Source organism: Geotrypetes seraphini, chromosome 16 (genome assembly GCF_902459505.1).
Source record: "Geotrypetes seraphini chromosome 16, aGeoSer1.1, whole genome shotgun sequence".
In the NCBI taxonomy this organism is placed as follows: Eukaryota; Metazoa; Chordata; class Amphibia; order Gymnophiona; family Dermophiidae; genus Geotrypetes; species Geotrypetes seraphini.
Window position 1 is genome coordinate 34677382 of NC_047099.1, and position 18676 is coordinate 34696057.

General features: G+C 43.7%; 1 protein-coding gene across 1 annotated transcript; it reads right to left on the minus strand.

The window, feature by feature from the left end:
- Positions 1-605: 605 nt before the first annotated feature.
- YBX2 (Y-box binding protein 2) lies at positions 606-18480 on the minus strand. The gene is made up of 10 exons (XM_033923513.1): positions 18137-18480; positions 16044-16107; positions 15346-15379; positions 14879-14968; positions 14076-14378; positions 13876-13982; positions 11931-12096; positions 6235-6381; positions 1155-1242; positions 606-957 (listed from the first exon to the last, which is right to left on the minus strand). Exons 1-9 carry the CDS (start codon positions 18270-18272, stop codon positions 1189-1191), a joined length of 1101 nt encoding a protein of 366 aa, XP_033779404.1. The 5' UTR covers positions 18273-18480; the 3' UTR covers positions 606-957; positions 1155-1188.
- Between the last annotated feature and the right edge of the window lie 196 nt (positions 18481-18676).

Sequence of the window (18676 nt, forward strand, 5' to 3'; positions counted from 1 at the left end):
CCTTTGCTGGGCCACATTTTGGATTTGTAGGTACTTGGAGGGCCACAGAAAAAAAAATAGTTAATGTCTTATTAAAGAAATGACAATTTTGCATGAGGTAAAACTCTATAGTTTATAAATCTTTCCTTTTGACTAAGTCTTAATAATAATATTGTAATTTATAGCTAAAGAGACATACGATCAAGAAACGGTTTTATTTTACTTTTGTGATTATGATAAACATACTGAGGGCCTCAAAATAGTACCTGGGGGGCCGCATGTGGCCCCTGGGCCGCGAGTTTGAGACCACTGGTTTAGAGCATAGATTTCCTGTTAATTTTCTTAGGAATTCAAATCAGAGGGCTAGGAGAAGCCCAGCCAGCAAGGCCTATAATATATGTTGGCAAGGGCTCTTCACTATGCATCCGAGACATTTGATGCTCCGATGGATACCTATATAGTTTCAGTTAGCCTTATCAATCCCACCCTACACACATATTCAGTTTTATAGAACACTGGCAACTTTCAGCCTCTGTCACCCGCTCTTATATGAAGCGGAGCAACAAGAGCAGCAGTTCTACAACGCTGCATGGCAGAACCAAAGAAAAACACAGCTCCAACAGAAAGTCAGTGCAAAGTCTGTATTTGGTATTTTGGTTGTCTTTTTTTTTTTTTTACTGAAGCCCAAACTGCACGACTGTCACAAAGTGCTCTTAAAAGAAAACAAAAATCACAAAATAAAGTTCCTGTAGGGGGGGGGTTAATGACCAGTCTTCTTCTCCAAACTGGACAAGGCTCTGTGTTTCAAGTATCTCTCTCCAAAGTCTTCAAATTAAAGCGATATAGTGCATTCAAGTCCCATCCTGCACCCCCCCCACCTCAATTGGGAGAGAGTTGGTCAAAGCTGTACAAAAGGGTAGAGGGGAAGATAGTTTGTGCAGCTGGGCAAGACGTGACATTCTTGGGACTCAGGGGCACCTAAAGGAAAAAAAAGAAAACAAAACATTACCAGTGATTACCCACAGTGAAAACCCTAGAGGTAGTAGGGGTGAACTCCCTGTCCAAAGAAGTTTCATAATTTAAGGTAAAACAGCAAAAAAACCCAAAAAACTTCCCCATATTCTCCCCTCATTTAACTTGCTGTATGAAAGCAGTATCAATGATCACCAACTTACTTCAGTGATGTCCGTGCCCTCCTTTATCTGCATTTCATTCTGCAAGAGGGGGGGTGGAACGATCCCCTCCAGGCTCAGGATCTGAAGTCTGGGGGGAAAAAAACACACTGAAATGTAGTCTGTACTAGATAATGACATGGTACTGAAGGGAATAGACTCAGATAAGACAGGTTGTTCACCCACTCCAAGGTAGGAAGAACAAGAGGGCACTCTCTAAAGTTGAAAGGGGATCGATTTCACAAACATAAGGAAGTTCTTCTTCACCCAGAGAGTGGTAGAAAACTGGAACGCTCTTCCAGAGGCTGTTTTAGGGGAAAATACCCTCCAGGGACTCAAGACAAAGTTAGACAAGTTCCTGCTGAACTGGAATGTACGCAGGTAGGGCTAGTCTCAGTTAGGGCACTGATCTTTAACCAGAGGGCTGCTGTGTGAGCGGACTGCTGGGCATGATGGACCACTAGTCTGACCCAGCAGTGGCAATTCTTATGTTCTTATGTGACTATTACCCACAGCTATCTGCAGATAACCCACAGGAATGAGGAAAGAAAAAAAAAAAAAAAAAGACCACAGATATGGGAACAAGGCCATTCACCCCCCCTGTAGAGAAGTGGATGGCCTTGAACCCGCAGTAAAGTATCTGCCACGAGTTGTCTCCCTTCCCACCCCTCCTTGCAATCATGTGTCCAGCAGCCTCCTCACTCCCTCCCTATCGTGGGTCCAACAGCCTCCCTGCCGATTGCCTGTGGCAAAAAACAACAAAACCCCCAAACGTGCAACTCTCCTGGGCTGTCTGCCCCTTCGCACCTCCTGGAGAGGTCCTACCAGCCTCTTCGAAGCTTCTTGCAGGCAGAGCTGCTCCGACCAGAACCTTCTTGCCACCGAGTCCCTCCTTGCCGAAGTTACATCAGAAGGATGACTTGGCAGCAAGAAAGTTCTAATTGGAGCAGCAGTGCCTGAATGAAGCTTCGAAGAGGCTGGTAGGCCTGCCCTGGGAAGCACAAAGGGGCCGACCCAGTAGAGAGATACAAAGCATGGGGGGGGGGGGGGGGGGAGGAGAGATACTAGATATGAAAGAAGGAAAGGAGGAGAGAGATTCTAAAAACTACCTGGAGGTGGGGTGTTAAGAGTAGACTGAGAAGCAGAAACCAGAGCCTGAGACCAATGTGATGTGAAGAACATGATGACCAGACAAAAGGTAGGACCCCCCCTCAACTTATTTTGTGATTAGAATATATCAGATTTGAAATCTGTATCCTACTAGAGTTGGTGTTATGGTTTAGTTTAATTTATACTAGAGAATGACATGGGGACCATTTACTGTGGTAAACCATGGTCACTGCAGTAAATCTGTAGTAATGGGGACATTTGCAACTGGTTTACCGCAGGAATGGGGACAAGACCTTTCACTGCCCCGTGGAAGCAGTGAAAAGCCTTGCTCCTGTGGTAAAAAAAAAAACAAAAAAAAAAAAACCAACAACTGCACCCGTGTCACTCAGCATCTCCTCTTGTGCCTATTTCACCTTCAGGAGCCAGCCATGCCACGATGAAGACAGAAGGAACACAAAACCTAAGCCCGAGACCAATGTGATTTGAAGAATAAAATTACCAACCAAAAGGTAGAAAAAAATGTTGTATTTTGATTAGAATATTTCAGATTTGAAATATGTATCCTGCTAGAGCTGGTATAATTAGACATAACCGGGGACTGCTGTGCTTCTTTAGTTTCCAGCTGGCGTAGGGCTCTCTCTCTGACTAGGGGGCAGTTGCCCTAGTTGCTCTCCCCTAACACTATTCCTGCCATGTGTGACTGAAGTGTTCTGTTAGCTTGATTTTTCTATGTAGCATTCTGTAGTAATTTGACTTTTCTCAATAGTGGAGGGGATATTTGAGGGGGAGGAGACGGGTTTTGTTGATCCTTGCTCCATATTTGTGATTTATAAAATGACAAATGTACAGAATATTGTTTTTATACTTTAATAAAAATAAGTTCAGTATAAAACTATTTGAGGCTTGTGTGGATGGGATCAGATGGTTTGTGGGGATGGGAACAATTTTTTCCCCATGTCATTCTCTAGTCTGTACCTACAGATCCATTCCCCTCCACCCCCTAAAAAAAATAAAACAAGCTACAATGAGTTCAAAACCTGGCTCCAGGATGGCTGACCCAGCAGGGGAGTCACCTGAGCTTGTGCTCTAACACTTACACACTTAACTGCTAGCTCAGAACCAGCTACAAGCATTGGAGACATGGGCCTAAATTTAACCCCCCCAACCACCATTGTCAGCATGCTATCCATAGCTTAGCGAGGGTCTATAGGAATAGAGATGTTAGCACCAGATCTACTCAAAAATTTTAATTGTCCTTTCCAACGTCAAAAGGCATTATATACATTGGCAAACTAGGGAAATCTCTACTTTTCAAACTTACTAAGTTGTAGAATAATTTCTGTTCCACTGCGCGATCTGGACTCTTTCCAACTATTTCAAAAACATCTGAAAACTTGGCTATTTTCAAAGTTGTAAATTCCGCTCCTCTCCATGCTATTCCAAATTCATATTTTACTTGTTCTCTTTTCTAATTTTTGTAAACCGTGCTGAGCTCTGTTGCTATAGAGAAGATGTGGTATAAGCCTAACATTTAGTTTAGATGGGGGTAGAGATGTGGTTTTAAGGCCCAATGGCTGCTTAGTCTATTACACAAGGCCAAATACTTAACTATGAAGCAATGACCAAGATTCACTCATCTGCCTGCTCAGCAGAGATCCATCCACACTGGCTAGACTAGCAGATATATATTTCTCTCTATATATAATTGATGGATGGAGGGGATAAAAAAAAAAGGGCACATATTTTAAGTAAGAAACCCTTCAAAGTATTTGAGAGCAGAACTTAGAGAAAATACCTTAAAATCCCCACCCCAAAAGAACCATCCTTGCTCTCCAAGCCCCCCTATCACTTGCTACCTTTCCTAAGCATGAAAGTAAACAAGGTTTCAGTTTTTTCTGGAATGACAAAATTAACTTCCTAATGACAGCGAACTTCCCAGGTTAGGGACAACCACAGAGTTTAAAGGCTTCTAGGTAAACACTTGACCGACCATCCTTGTAAGATAACTGCTGACAAATCCTGCCCAAGCAATATGAGAATACAGATCAAGGGGTAAGCTAACTCAAATGCCATCTAAGGGAGAGAAGGGATAGTAGATGGTATATGGATGAGCAGACTGAACAAGCCATGTGGTTTAACTGCTGACATTTTCTATATTCTTATGCAATGAATTTGTCGACTCTTAAAAGCAAAAAGTAGTATTTAAAAAAATAAATAAATAAATCACGTCACTTTACAAGAATCAAGAAAGGACAATACACTCAATTGCTGATAACCTGTAAAGGTTGGATTGCAGCCCTATCACAAGTTCAAACCTCATAAGCTACAATGCAACATTTAAAAGCCAAGCTTTGCACCACTGTTCTAAAATCAGGAGACAAAGCTTATAAATTCTGGATTAACCTGAGCTTTCAACAACCTGGAATCTGTCCCCCTAATCCTTAAAGATAAGCAAAAGATTATGAACACTAGCTACAGAAACTGACTACTACAAAAATCAGTCTGTGTACCTACCACTATGAACTGTCTGCAAAATTAAGAACCATAGCATTTACAGCCAAACATTGGGCTACCATGGGATCTATCCTCATCCTTGCACAAGCTTCGAACACTTTAAAATCATAAAGTGTTCAAGGCTTCTGCAGTTAAGGCAAAGCTTGCATGAATGGGATAGGGACAGAAACAGAACTTGCAAGAATGGTGAATAGAGATTCCACAAGGATGGGAAAATATTTGTCCCCGTGTCATTCTATACCAGTGGTCTCAAACTCAAACCCTTTGCAGGGCCACATTTTGGATTTGTAGGTACTTGGAGGGCCTCAGAAAAAAATTAATGTCTTAAAGAAATGACAATTTTGCATGAGGTAAATTCTTTCCTTTTGGCTAAATCTTAATATTGTCATTCGTAGCTAAAGAGACATATGATCAAGAAACTTATTTTACTTTTGTGATTAGGATAAACATACCGAGGGCCTCAAAATAATACCTGGTGGAATTCTGTATGTCATATGTACAAAATGGAACTCACCATTGCAACGCAAAAAGGTTATGCGAGTAAATTTCAGAAAGTCTGGGGACCGTTAACAGATTTTTGTAATGAATGATTAACTTTTCCCATAAGATATTTGATTAGAGGGGAAAAGGGGTGGGATTTTATTTCTGATTACATAATATATCAATATTTGAATGAATTCACAATAAAGATGATTTTATGTATTATTGAATTGGGAGGGAGGGAGGGGGGATTATATTCAATAAGAATGATATAAATTTAGATTTCTTACATAATATTTTAACATTATAGAATACTAATTTCCTAACGAAATGTTAAATTTGATGCTAATATGTGAGTTAATCAAGTGTGTATCTAAGTTTTATATGAGTTTAATTGATACACTTGTTGTAACATACAAAAATGAAGAATTATAAAAAAAAAAAAATAGTACCTGGAGGGCTACACGTGGCCCCTCCGGCCGCGAGTTTGAGACCACTGTTCTATACCACCTTCAAATGGCCAGCTAACTGGAGTGGAGAGAGAGAGAGCCCACAGAGCACCAAGCTGTGAAACAGGCACACCAGGCTTCAAAACCCAGTGCTGTTCCTTGCAACAGAGGGTTAAATGCATTGTTAATATACAGACAGCCCTCTAGGGATAGAGAACAGGCCCTGCTGTACCTGAAAAAGTAACAAGCCTTACACTATTCCTGAAAATATGTACACTAAATGCAAACTGGGGTAGATTGTCATAAGTTTGCACCTTGATTGTCTGATATGTTAAGGATTTGAGAGTGCATTTGAGGAGTTATGCAGACAAATATCCTTTGATTAAACATGCAAATTCCCTTCAGTAACTAATTGCCCACAAAAGGCAAGGGTCTAAGCAACCAAATAAAACCAGCAGCACCCAATTCCCCTACTGCATCTCACCTGACCTCTTCACCACATTCCCCTACCATCTGACCCAAGCACTTACCAGCTGCGTCTCTAGCTGGGGCTCTGAAGGCAGCTCAGGGACTGGTGGCTTGTCGGTGCTGACCTCTACTGGTGGGTCCTGGGAAGGAGCCACAACTGTGCTGACTGTGTCCTCTGTGCCCAGAGTCAGCTGCTCCTTGGTAACACTCTGCAGAAAAAAATTATAGTTGCCTCAGCCATCATTTGTATTGTACAGTGTCATGACTGTGGCATTGCAGAAGGGAACAAATTAGAAAAAAAAAGAATTAAATTAAAAAAATTAAATTTTGCTCCATGTTACATTAGGGTTGCCCAGAAAACCTAGTGATTGATCAGAATATTTTTTAAAGCATATCCTGGGATTCCTCAAAGTCACCGATTACATAAAGCTCCATTTTTCTTAAAAATTTGCTATTTTTGCTTAAGAGCAAATTTCTTGGTATTCTAGCTATAACTTGTGTTTTGTTTTCACACTCGGCAACATTGATAGAACATTTTGTGTCAAGTCTTATTGAAAAAAATAAATCAGTCCAGAAATAAGCATACTAGACACTCTGTAGTGTTATTGTAACAAGTGGGGTTGCACCATTGAGCAATAGAGGCATAACATTCTTACTCTTGTTAGCCATCCCTTTTCTAATAAATCCTAGGATCCCGTTTACCTTTTTACCTGCCGCTGCACATTGGGCGGAAGGCTTCAGCCTATTGTCTACGATGACACCCAGATCCTTTTCTTGAGCCCCCAAGGTTGTCCCTTAGCATCCAATAACAATGATTTGGATTAATCTTCCCAATATGCATCACTTTGCATTTGTCCACACTGAATCTCATCTGCCATTTGGACGCCTAGTCTCATTTCCTAAGGCTTCCTGCAGTTTTTCACAGTGTGGATACGTTTTAACAACTTTGAACAGTTTAGTGTCATCTGCAAATTTTAATCGCTCTTGGTTCTAATTTCTAGATCATTTATAAATAAATAGCACCGGTCCCAGCATAGATCACTGTGGAACACTCCTCCACTGAAAAAAAAAAAAAATGGCCATTCAACTCTACCCCTGTTTTCTGTCCGATAATCAGTTCTTAATTCACAAATATTGCATCCTAGCCTATTTTCTCAGGAGTCTCTCATGAAGAACTATGTCAAAAGCCTTCTGGAAATCTAGATACACATCAACCAGCTTGCCTTTGTCCACATCTTCAAAGTCATCAAGCAAACTGATGAGGCAAGACTTCCCTTTGGCTGAACCCATGCTGACTGTCATTAAATCATGCTTGTCTACAAGTTCCACAATTTTATTTTTTATAATTGTTTCCACTATTTTGCCCAGCACCGAGGTCAGGCTTACCGATCTGTAATTTCCCAAATCTCCCCTGGAACCCTGAAGGAGCTTCTCAAGGACCTCCCAATGGTCCATGAGGATTTTAGTAATGTCTTGAGAGGATAAACAGGTGGTCTGAGTTTCTGTGCTGCTCATAAGTGTCACTGTGTAGCCTCTAATTCCTGGAGGGATTCTGTGATCACCTTTAAAAGTGCTGAAGGTTTAAACAGCCTGCACATAATCAGGTCCTCCCCGAGATCAGAGGCCTTCACCAGATCTGGATGTGGCACCCCTAGAGAAGCAGTAGCATCTCCTACTACAGAGGACACTGACTGGGAGAGCAAAGGCATTGAAAGAGCCCACTTCATCCCAGTCTTACTTGACTCAACCTCTGTCTTGCACATGGCACTGTTGCTAGGGAATTGCGCACTAGGGGGAAAACGCAACTCTTGTTAATCATGGAAGCTTCAAATATTTTCAAATTGGGAAATCCCAGAGGGTTGCTGCAGCAGCAATTTTAGCATCAAAAACAGCCTGAAGGAACTACACTGGAGAACAAAAACTAGTGATTTGGGGGAGGATTAGAGGTGGGGGAACCTAACTAACCCCAAAACCCAAAATAAAAAAGGACACCCCCCCTGCCTGATTGTGTTTACCAGGCTGTCAGCCTGTTACTCACTGTACAATGCTGTGTGCTGGAAGCTGCAAACAGCTTACAGAGAACCTCTGCCTCAACAGGTCTGAAATCCTGATTGCTTGTGTCTTCAAGACTGCCTCTCGGGCGCAAAGAACACACCAAACCTTGTGCATGCAAATGGAGGAGGTCCTGGAAAAACCACCCTGGTGCCACTCAGCCTGCGCTCAAGCCCACTGAGAATGAACCCAGAGCAAGCCTTGCTCCAAATGGAACGGTCCCTGAACCTCTGTACTGTTAGTGCAGGCTGTCCAAGTGGGTGCACTGCAAAGCAATCTGCCCTTGGAAGCAGACCCTCGACCTCAATCTGTGCTCGCCCACAGCCAGAACTGTCCCAAGAGTGGGATCCTCTGCAGCACCGAAAAGCCTCAAACAGCAAAAATAAGAATTTAATTGAAAACGAGCAGAAAAAGAAATCTGGCTCCTACCATCTCACTTGTAGAAAGACAACTGAGGAATTAAGAGGACAGTCCAGAGGGATGGAAGGCAGAGCAAAAGAATGATAATGAAGATCTCTAAAGAATTCTCATGAGAAGGGATAACTATCCACAGGTTCATAAGTGTCGCACTAGCACTGATCTTATGAAGCAGCTAATTTACAACAAATTACCTCCTCCAAACTTAAGTATCACTGGCGATACAATGTCCATCATAATACTAACAACATAAGTGAACTACTGTCAGTCTAGAACTGTCATCTGATCAGTGCTTGCCCAATGTTGGCAAATTGACACTAAATATCCTCTTTTCTGCCTCTGAAAAATCTATTACTGAAGGCATTATTCACTGTCAAATCTACCACTGTAAGTGTCCTCTTTGCAACCACATCTATCAAAATTGATCACGGCAAACACTGTTTGGTCAATGTCTATTGTCAAATTGTTACGTTGAGTATCCTTTGTAATCCACATTATAAAACATTCGATAACAAAGAGGTGATCAAGAGTGGTATTGTTCATTTCAGAGTTCCGATGCGTTATATATTCTTCATGAAGACATTTGTCACAAAATTTCAACTCGCAGCTCTGCGACAATCCCAATCACTTCATTCTACCACCTTTTTACAAGGACCAGAACAAACTCCTGCAGACAAGTTGGTCTTCACTAATTTCACTGCACAACAAAGTTTTTGCTTCCTGAACACTGCTGGGTGTTTCTTATAGAATTTTGGGTGCTGATCATGAATATTACATCAAAAATTACCCATCACGTACCATTTCAGAGAAATCTTCAATTTTGTCGTGATTTTTTCTTATATTTGGATGCAAACAATTTTTTCTCCCATAAGTGTCTTATCAACCAGGTATAACTGGAATATCTGTGGAGACCTCAAAGTCGTTGCTCTGTTACTAGGACTGCAGCTTGGCTATACAAAGTACTGCTGTTTCATCTGCGAATGGGACAGCCGAGACAGAGAGTCGCACTATTCTAGAAAGAACTGGCCACTCCGTAAAAAGTTAGTTCCAGGACAGAAAAATGTAGCACATGAATCGCTTGTTGACCCGACAAAGATATTTTTGCCTCCTCTTCACATTAAACTGGGACTCATGAAGAATTTTGTGAAAGCAATGAACAAGGAAGGGGAAGGTTTTCGTTATTTAAGACAGATGTTCCCAAGAATAACTGATGCCAAGATCAAAGAGGGTATTTTTGTTGGCCCCCAGATCAGACATGTTATGAGTGACAAGCGATTTGAAGATCTGTTAGTTGGGCCGGAAAAAATTGGCTGGAAAGCCTTGAAAGACGTTGTTGACAATTTTCTGGGCAATTACAGAGCCCCAAACTACATTCAGCTGGTAGACAAACTTCTCAAAGCATACAAGAGAATGAAGTGCAATATGTCACTCAAGATTCATTTCCTCCATTCACACTTGGACTTCTTCCCCGCAAATCTCGGTGCTGTGAGTGACAAGCACGGTGAAAGGTTTCATCAAGACATAGCTACGATGGAGAAACGATACCAGGGCAATTGGAATCCGTCAATGCTTGCCGACTATTGTTGGATGCTACAACGTGATGCACCAGACACTGAATATAAAAGAAACTCGGGAGCAAAACACTTTTAATTCTGTTTCATTTAGTCGCTTGTGCGAAACGTAAACTTGACTATATATTTTATTGTCAGTAAACATAAAAATGTCTATTTCTCATAGTTCTTACGTGATGCAGTAAAACCAAAACCATATTTGAGCATACCAAGTTGGTACCTGTCATAATCACCAAAAACTTTTCAGGAATCAAGACTTAACCAAAAAATTGTTGTGCAGTGTTTTAAACTGGAGCCACCAAATCTTCCCACGTGGGGTTGCCACATGTCAGCGTGTGGAACGATTTGTCCCTACACATCAAGAATCTTCCCACTCTTCCAGAATTTAGCCCTTTAATTGGCAGATGGTGAAATGGCTTATTTATGGAACTTGATGTTGAACGAGAGCAACAGTGCCAAGTAACAGGCATTTGGAAATAGAGATCTCCCATAAGAGCCATAGAAGACATGTCGCTTCTGAGCAACAATGTCAAATAAAAGGTTAAGAAAGCTCTAACTCATCTTTTCCTACCGAAATTTGGTAACTTTGCTCTCAATCACAATCCTAAATTATCCTCTTGTTGCCTGTGTTAAGTTTGTGAATTTTATTATTTCATGTGTAAAATAGTCTTGCTCTGTCTTGTGTCTGTTCGTTTTTACACAACCGATTCTGTACATTTTGTTGATGTAAACTGCAATAATTTCTTTGTTAGGCCATTTTGGTAGTATATCAAGCATGAAGCTAAAGATACCTTCCAACCCCTCCTTCGAACTTGGGTGTGTGGCTTCAAGGTGGGTGTTTCCATATGTATTTATGGAAAAAAGCATGGTCCTTCAAGCAAATGGCTCTTCTGCCCATTCACATCCCACTAAAACAAGCTTGGATAGAGAAGCCAAGAGTAGCAGAACACAACCCCCCCCTCCGAATGATGGGGGACCAGAGGTCTGCCATTGTGCCCCAAGCCTTGTTGTGAACAGAAGACACCTGATCCCTTTGCAAAGTCCAAAGCAAAGATCCTGCAAAGTCCAAAGCAACACTAACTTCCTAGTATTACTCTGTGGCATATATATACACAAGTTCAAACCACACTACCTCACTACACATTGCTACTAGCAGCTCTTCAGAGAGCTTCCCCAACCCCCCCTCCTCAAAAAAAACAAAAAACAAAAAAAAGGTCTCACCCTGCAAATGGATTTAAGACCTGCCCATAGCTCCAAATTTTTCAGCTGAAGCAAAAAATATGGACCTTATGTTCTTGCATACAGCCAGGACTGGAAGCTGGAACCACACCCATTAGATACTAACAAAAGCTACCCGACACCTTCTCACTGACTTTAATGCCAATCCATCTTAGTCAAAAGGAAGCTATGGACATCCAATTTGTCTGCATGTCAGACAAGCCTAATGGCTAGAGAAAGGTAAATCAGGGTATAAATACCACTGGTGCTTTGCGATCTTTGGCAATTGCCTTTGATAGGAACAGATTGCAAGCTCATCAGGGGAGAAATACTGTACCCAATCCAAAATACCCGTCTTCTTCACTATAGTCTCAGTGAGTCAGGAACAAAGACTTATCTGGCCATTAAGCCACCATCTTGACAAGTACAGGGCAGGGAGGAAAACCACGTTGGCAGTTCTGAGAAACCTGGTGTAGGGGAGAGGACCTGATCTACCTCACCTCTGCAGCAGCTTGCGCCATTTCTGCTGACTGCTGTCGTCTGCGTTGGAAGTAAGGTCGATTGCGTTGTCGCTGGGGCTCTGGGCGTGGCCCACCATTCTGGCCCTGTTTGGTTTCACCATCACCACCTTCAGTCTGCTGCTGCAGGGGCCGTGGTCGGAAGGGCCTGGTTTAAGAGAGTGAAAAAGCAATAGCACTGAGCTTGCAAAGTCATTTCTGTACACATTACCATAAGAGATTAAGCTGCATGCTGGCAGTATCCCCTTTCTAGAGAGCTTAAAACCTAGATATGAGCACTTCCACAGGGGGGGTGCATAACCAAAAAAGGTTTGGTCCATACTCTTTTTTTGAATGAACACAACCAATGGCATGCATTAACTATTAGCACATACAAGCAATTTGCATGCACTTGAAATTTTTTAGTTGCCAAAGCAGACACGTGCACTTGTGAATACACCCTGCTACTATCAAGAAAAAATAAAACCTGGTGTTAGTAAGCCTGGATCCTGGGTACAAGACTAATGGGAAGCCACCTATCCCTTAAATCTGGACTTCCTAGTCTATTATTCACACTCTTCCAGGAATTGTCTTCCTGTGCTCCTCTCTGTTTTATAAAGCATTCATATAACCCCCTTAGGGAATGTTATGTATTTTACCCAGCATTTTCCTCACTCATTTGAGACCCAGCTTATGTGGGATTACAAGGTTTGTCTGCAGCTACCTTGGACTATTTCCCCTCCTAAACACACTTACTCCTAGCTATAACTCCTCCTCCAAATCCTTCCATTATTTTATTTATTTATATTTCTTATATACCACTTCTATTCAAAGTGATTTACATTGAGGTACTCTTAAGTATTTCTCTCTGTCCTGGCAGGTTTGCAATCTAACTAATGTACCCAAGGCAATAGTGTTCATTGACTTGCCCAGGATCAGAGCAGCATGGGGATTGAACCCATGACCTCAGGGTGTCGAGGCAGGGGTTCTAACCATTAGGCTATTCCTGGACACTAGGTGTCATTGTATGACTAACTTCCTCCTCTATAAATTGTCTTACATATTCTGACAAGCACTGGGAATCAACCTTTTATGCAGGGCCAGTTAAGTACAACTGATGATCTAAGCACAGCCCAACAATGGTGCCCCTCAGACATTAAGACTCGAGTGCTGAGAAATACTGTAAGAAAAATATTTACACTTGGATTACTGCAATTTGCTTCTCTCGGGTCTTCCGCTCAACCATCCCCCCCACCCCCTTCAATCTGTGCAAAATTCTGCTGCATGACATTGTGTGAGCCACTATTACTTCTCTACTTAAGTCACTTCATTGGCTCCACATCCATTTCTGAATTCAGTTCAAACTCCTCTAGCAGACCTACAAGTGCACTCACTCTATAGCCCTTTAATCTTTCTCCCCCTAGGCTCTGTGAACTCTGTCCACTGGGCAAGTCCCTCCAATCTGTACCCTTCTCCACTGCCTACTCCAGACTTTGTCCCTTCTACCTTGCTGTGCCTTATGCATAGAACAAACTGCCTGAGTCTTTATGTCAGGCTCCTTCTCTAGCAGTATTCAAATCCAAGTTAAAGCCCACTGAGCACTCAACTCAACTCCCACTAACCATAAAATTATCTCTGTCCACCCTATCATTCTCTGCAAGAAACTCCCCAACTCCTCCCATATGTCTTGTCTTTCCAAATTAGACTAAGCTCTTCTGAGAAGGTAGTGTCTGTTGCATGTTGAATGTACAGTGCTGCGTATGCTTTTCAGCACTATAGAAGTGATAAATAGTAGTAGTAATAATGGGTGTACAGACAACAGCAACAATATTAAGGGAAACTCTGGTGCCCCCTTTCCCTGAGTGCCTCAAGTATGTGCTTATTTTGTTTAATAGTTAATCCAGGGCTGTGATTTTATTCACATTTCATTTGTCACTAGCCACGTTACCTGCGGAATCTAGGTCTGAAGCGACGGCCCTGGGGTCTCTCTTGCCCCTGTCCTGGCTGCTCCTGAACTGGTTGTGTGGTATCTTTGGGCTCAGCTGTCTCTGTACCCTGAATGTGTTAAAGCATGCTTGTTAGAACCATACACAAGGGACTGGCCCATTCTAATCTAGTATCCAAGAACCTTCTGTGGGCAATTCATACCTCTGGTGGCTTTGCCTGCTGCTGGGCAGGTGCACGTGGCCCACGCATGAACCTTCGCCGGTAAAAGAATGGGGGTGGACGCCTCCGCTGTGGTTGAGGCGGCTGCTGCTGTTGTTGGGGAGAGCCATCTCCAGGCTTCTCACCTTCGCTCACTGGTTCGGCTCCAGCACCTTCTCCCGCAGGTTCCCCTCCCGGCCGGGGTCTATTGAAAAATCTTCGCCGGAAGCGGCGGCGGTTAGGCGCGTAGCGACTGCCTTTCACTGGCACGCCTCCAGGGCCCGTGACATTAGCAGCCTCAGCTCCCTGCAGCCGAAACAGGGGAACATGTGGTTCACAGTCTTAAGAGCGCGAGACAAACACGCACCGACAAACGAGCGCCGACAATTCAGCGCACCGCAGGAAAACCTTCTTTTAAAGGGTTCCGACGGGGGTTGTTGGAGGGGAACCCCCCCCCCCCCACTTTACTTAATAGGGATCATGCTGGCGTTGGGGGTTGTAACCCCACATTATACTGGAAACTTCACTTTTTTAGGGAAAAATTAAGTTTTCAGTATAATATGGGGGGGGTTACACCGCCCACACCGCAGCACGAGGCAGCGCGATCCCTATTATGTAGAGTGGGGAGGTTTCCCCCCCCACACACACACAACTCCCATAGCCCTTTAAAAGAAGGGCTTCCTGCTGCGTGCTGAAGTCTTGCTCTGAATTGTCTACATGCGTTTGCCTCGCGTGCTTTTGTCCCGTCACCGATAACATGCAGGCAAATAGTACTCAAAGCTCTCCCTCCCGTCCACAGATCTTACCTTCTCTCCTTCAACAACATCAAATTCCACAGTTTCGCCGTCCCCTACACTACGCAGAAATTTGCGAGGGTTGTTTCGCTTAATCGCCGTCTAGAGAAATAGAAGCACAAATCTCTAAGTCAGTTGACTTTTTCAACTAGGGCCAACCCTTGAAACCCCCCACTAGTATCAATCCTAATCATCTTGTAAGCTTCTGTTAGCTTCTAGAACAAAGGCAACATCTGAGCAGTAAAAGCCCATTTCAGTCTTGGCTATTGAAAACTATTGACCGGCCTGTGGTCATTACAATCCATTAGACAACTTCACAGGTCCCCTCCCCCCCTAATTAACAAGAACATAGATTGAACAGTTACCTCACAAGTGCAGACTCCAGGGTGAGAAGCAAGAAAATGAAAGGAGGAAGAGATTACTGGTCACAGAAAGGTTTTCAAGAGCATCTCAAGGGGATAAAAGGAGAGGGCACTCACCTGGTGCACAAACACATCTTCTTTGGTATCATTTCTATAGATGGGGAGAAGGAGGCAAACAGACCACGTAACTAAGCTCAAAGCTCAGATAAATCATACAAAGTCTCCATCATTCACAGTGTTAGGCCAGTGCTTGTCGATCTTTCGGTGGCTATGACCCCATGACATCAAATCAAATCGCACGACCCCCTTGGAGGTGCAGAATAAATGATGCACCAACAGAGTTCCTAACCCACTATTTCCAGTAGTATTCGTTAGTCATAATTGTCTATAGCTGGCATCTACAACTTTTCTGAAAAGCCATTGTATAGGCTCTCCTGTAAATGTGCCACAAATCATTTTTTCCTTCCCGTCACCATCCTTATCTGCGTCTCAGTTCCCTCTTAAGGTCTCTCCCTTTCTTATCCCCACCCACTACCAATTCTGTTGGCACAAGCCTTCTCTCCTAGGCACGATACAGCCAGCCAAAGCCACTACCTTCTGACCTTTGGTCAGGACTGCCCGATCACCTGCTTTCCTTCAACCGAGGTTTATCTGGGCCACCGCCTCCTGTAGTTGAACGCTCCACCCTCTTGGCTGAGGCCACGAATGCTAATAAGTACCAACGACTGAAACTACCTCCATTCGGGATACTAAAAACAACCCAACTGATAAGGACCATATTCAGCTTCATTGGGGGTTGGCGACTCCTGGCATACCTGTTGATGAAGCCGTAGCCATTGCGAACATTGAACCACTTCACAGTTCCAAGCACCTGTGTGGCTGATGAGGGCAGAAAAAAAAAACAACAACAACAACAAAAAAGGAATGTTTGAAAACAAGATTAAAAATACAATAAATGGCTCTGAAGCTGTTTACCATTAAGCTCATTCTTAAACAACTTAAGCAGCAGGATACCTACTGTATTCCTTCAGGTTTAAATAATCTCTATTCTTTTTTTTTTTAAATTATTTATTCATTTTTCCATCTTTACCACAAGTGCACAATACTACATCATATTCACTTTTACATATCAGTTATGATTTTACATACATGAATTTATTCCCCCTTCCACACTTCCCACAAGTAATTTAATTCAAAATATCACTTATATATTATATTTCAATCTATTAATCAGACCTTTAAAATACCTATTTACCCTCCCCCCTACATGTAAATGTACTTTCATTAGGAAAATGATGTCTATTCATTGCAATAATTTGTTAACGGCCCCCAAATCTTTTAAAAATTATTATAATTCCCTTTTTGTATGGCAATTGATCTCTATTCTTAGTACAGCATCTGTAGTTACTAAAGCCCAGCAGTGACCAATCTACAATACTAGAAGTACCTATCGTATATACTCATTTTGTTACTCCCTCCCAGTAGGAACTGAAATACCTATAGTTATGTGACAAACAGGTAATATGGGGTAAGCAAAGGGTAAAAGCATATTCAAACATTTAAACTCAAGCTTTGTAGTTTTCCTTTCAGTTCTATAGTTTAGCAAGTGTTTAGCAGTTTTAGGAGGGTCCCTCCCCTGGTGCTCGTAAACTGAACCACCCCCTTTCACTTCCTTAGTAGCAAAGCTTGCTCATTAACCTTAATCAGGAGGCAACACCTCCCATGCCTCAAAGGCAAGGTTAACAGAGTCAAAGCTTCTGTGCCAAGCCAATATACCCTCACCTATTGACTTTTTTTTTTCAAAATTCTTTATTCATTTTTCCATCTTACATCAAGTACACAATATTACATCATTAAAAACTTGTACATATTACTTGAATTTTTCTTTATCATCTTAAATACATAAATTTATTCCCTCCCCACCCACATTACCCATAAATATTTTAATCAAAAATTTCTTATAAATATTATATTCTTATCTGTTGATTAAATCTTTGAATAAAACTTTATACCCTCCTATCTATCTATCTATCTATCTATCTATCTATATATATATATATATTACTTTCAGTATAAAATGATATCTAATCATTGCAATAATTTGTCAATGGCCTCCAAATCTTATTAAAATTATTATAATTCCCTTTTTGTAAGACTTCTATTGAAAATAAAGAGGGACATCTCCTCCTTGGGCAGTTAAAAAACCCCCACTCAGGCTGATTAGCCTAAAAGAATAAATTCAACAGCAAAAAGGAAAAGAAACAAAGGCCAAAGAAGTCAAACCCGGAGGAAGGGTTGGGGGGGGCAATTAAGTCAAACAGGGAAGAAGGGTGGGGGGGGGGCAAATAAGGCAAACAGGGAAGAAGGGTGTGGGGGGGAAGAGGCCAAATAAGGCAAACAGGGAAGAAGGGTGTGGGGGGGAAGAGGCCAAAGAAGTCAAACCTGGAGGAAGGGTGGGGGGGAGAGGCCAAAGAAGTCAAACCTGGAGGAAGGGTGGGGGGGGAGAGGCCAAATAAGCCAAACCGGGGGTGGGGGAAGAGGCCAAATAAGCCAAACCGGGGGTGGGGGAAGAGACCAAATAAGCCAAACCGGGGGTGGGGGAAGAGGCCAAATAAGCCAAACCGGGGGTGGGGGAAGAGGCCAAATAAGCCAAACCGGGGGTGGGGGAAGAGGCCAAATAAGCCAAACCGGGGGTGGGGGAAAGAGACCAAATAAGCCAAACCGGGGGGGGGGAGGCCCAAGAAGTCAAAGAGCAAGGTCCGACTCCCCCCCCCCGGTCCAGATTAAGACAAGGGCTCACAGAGGCAGCAGCAGGAACTAAGAGAAGCGAAAGCCACTGAAGCCTCCACCGCGGCCACGGGGGGAGCGGGAGCGGGACCAACCCTCCACCGCGGCCTCGCGCTCTTACCAAGCACCTTCTTGTCGGCCTGGCTGCGGAGCGGCGCTTTCTGAGGCGCCGGAGCGGGCGGCGGCGTCTGTGCCTGCGGCGGCTGCTGCTGCTGCTGGGTGTCGGGCGGGGGCCCGGCCGTGCCGGCCTCGCTCATGTCGCGCTCGCCTTGGGCCTCCTCTGGCTGCGGCTCTCGCTCTCTCCGGCCCGGGGGGGCTCCGCTTCCGCGTCCCTCGCCGGTGCGGTGGTCGCTGGCGTCTGCCCCGCCCCCCTTCTGCTCGCCGGCGCGTGCGCGCGGAGCGATCCCTCACAGCCGCAGCGCCCGACCAACTCCCCCCTGCGGCGCGAGCCCCGCCCCTGCAGGCGCGCGCCCCCCGCCATTTATCGGCGCCGCCTCCGGCGCGAGGGGCCCTCCCATTGGCCGACGTCCGAAAACGCGGAGCGCGCGGCCGGCCGATCGATGGGACTGGCTGCCGCCGGGAGGGGCGGGTAGCTAGCTCGGCACGCGCGAGGGGGGAGGGAACCGCCCCGCCCACCTTGGACCAGCGATTCATAAAATGC

Coding starts and splice junctions, on each gene's coding strand:
- YBX2 (XM_033923513.1), bottom strand. CDS start 18,272: ATGAGCGAGGCCGGCACGGCCGGGCCCCCGCCCGACACCCAGCAGCAG. Junction 14,969..15,345: donor AAGATGTGTTTGTGCACCAG/GTGAGTGCCCTC, acceptor CTATTTCTCTAG/ACGGCGATTAAGCGAAACAA. Junction 14,379..14,878: donor ATGTTGTTGAAGGAGAGAAG/GTAAGATCTGTG, acceptor TTTCGGCTGCAG/GGAGCTGAGGCTGCTAATGT.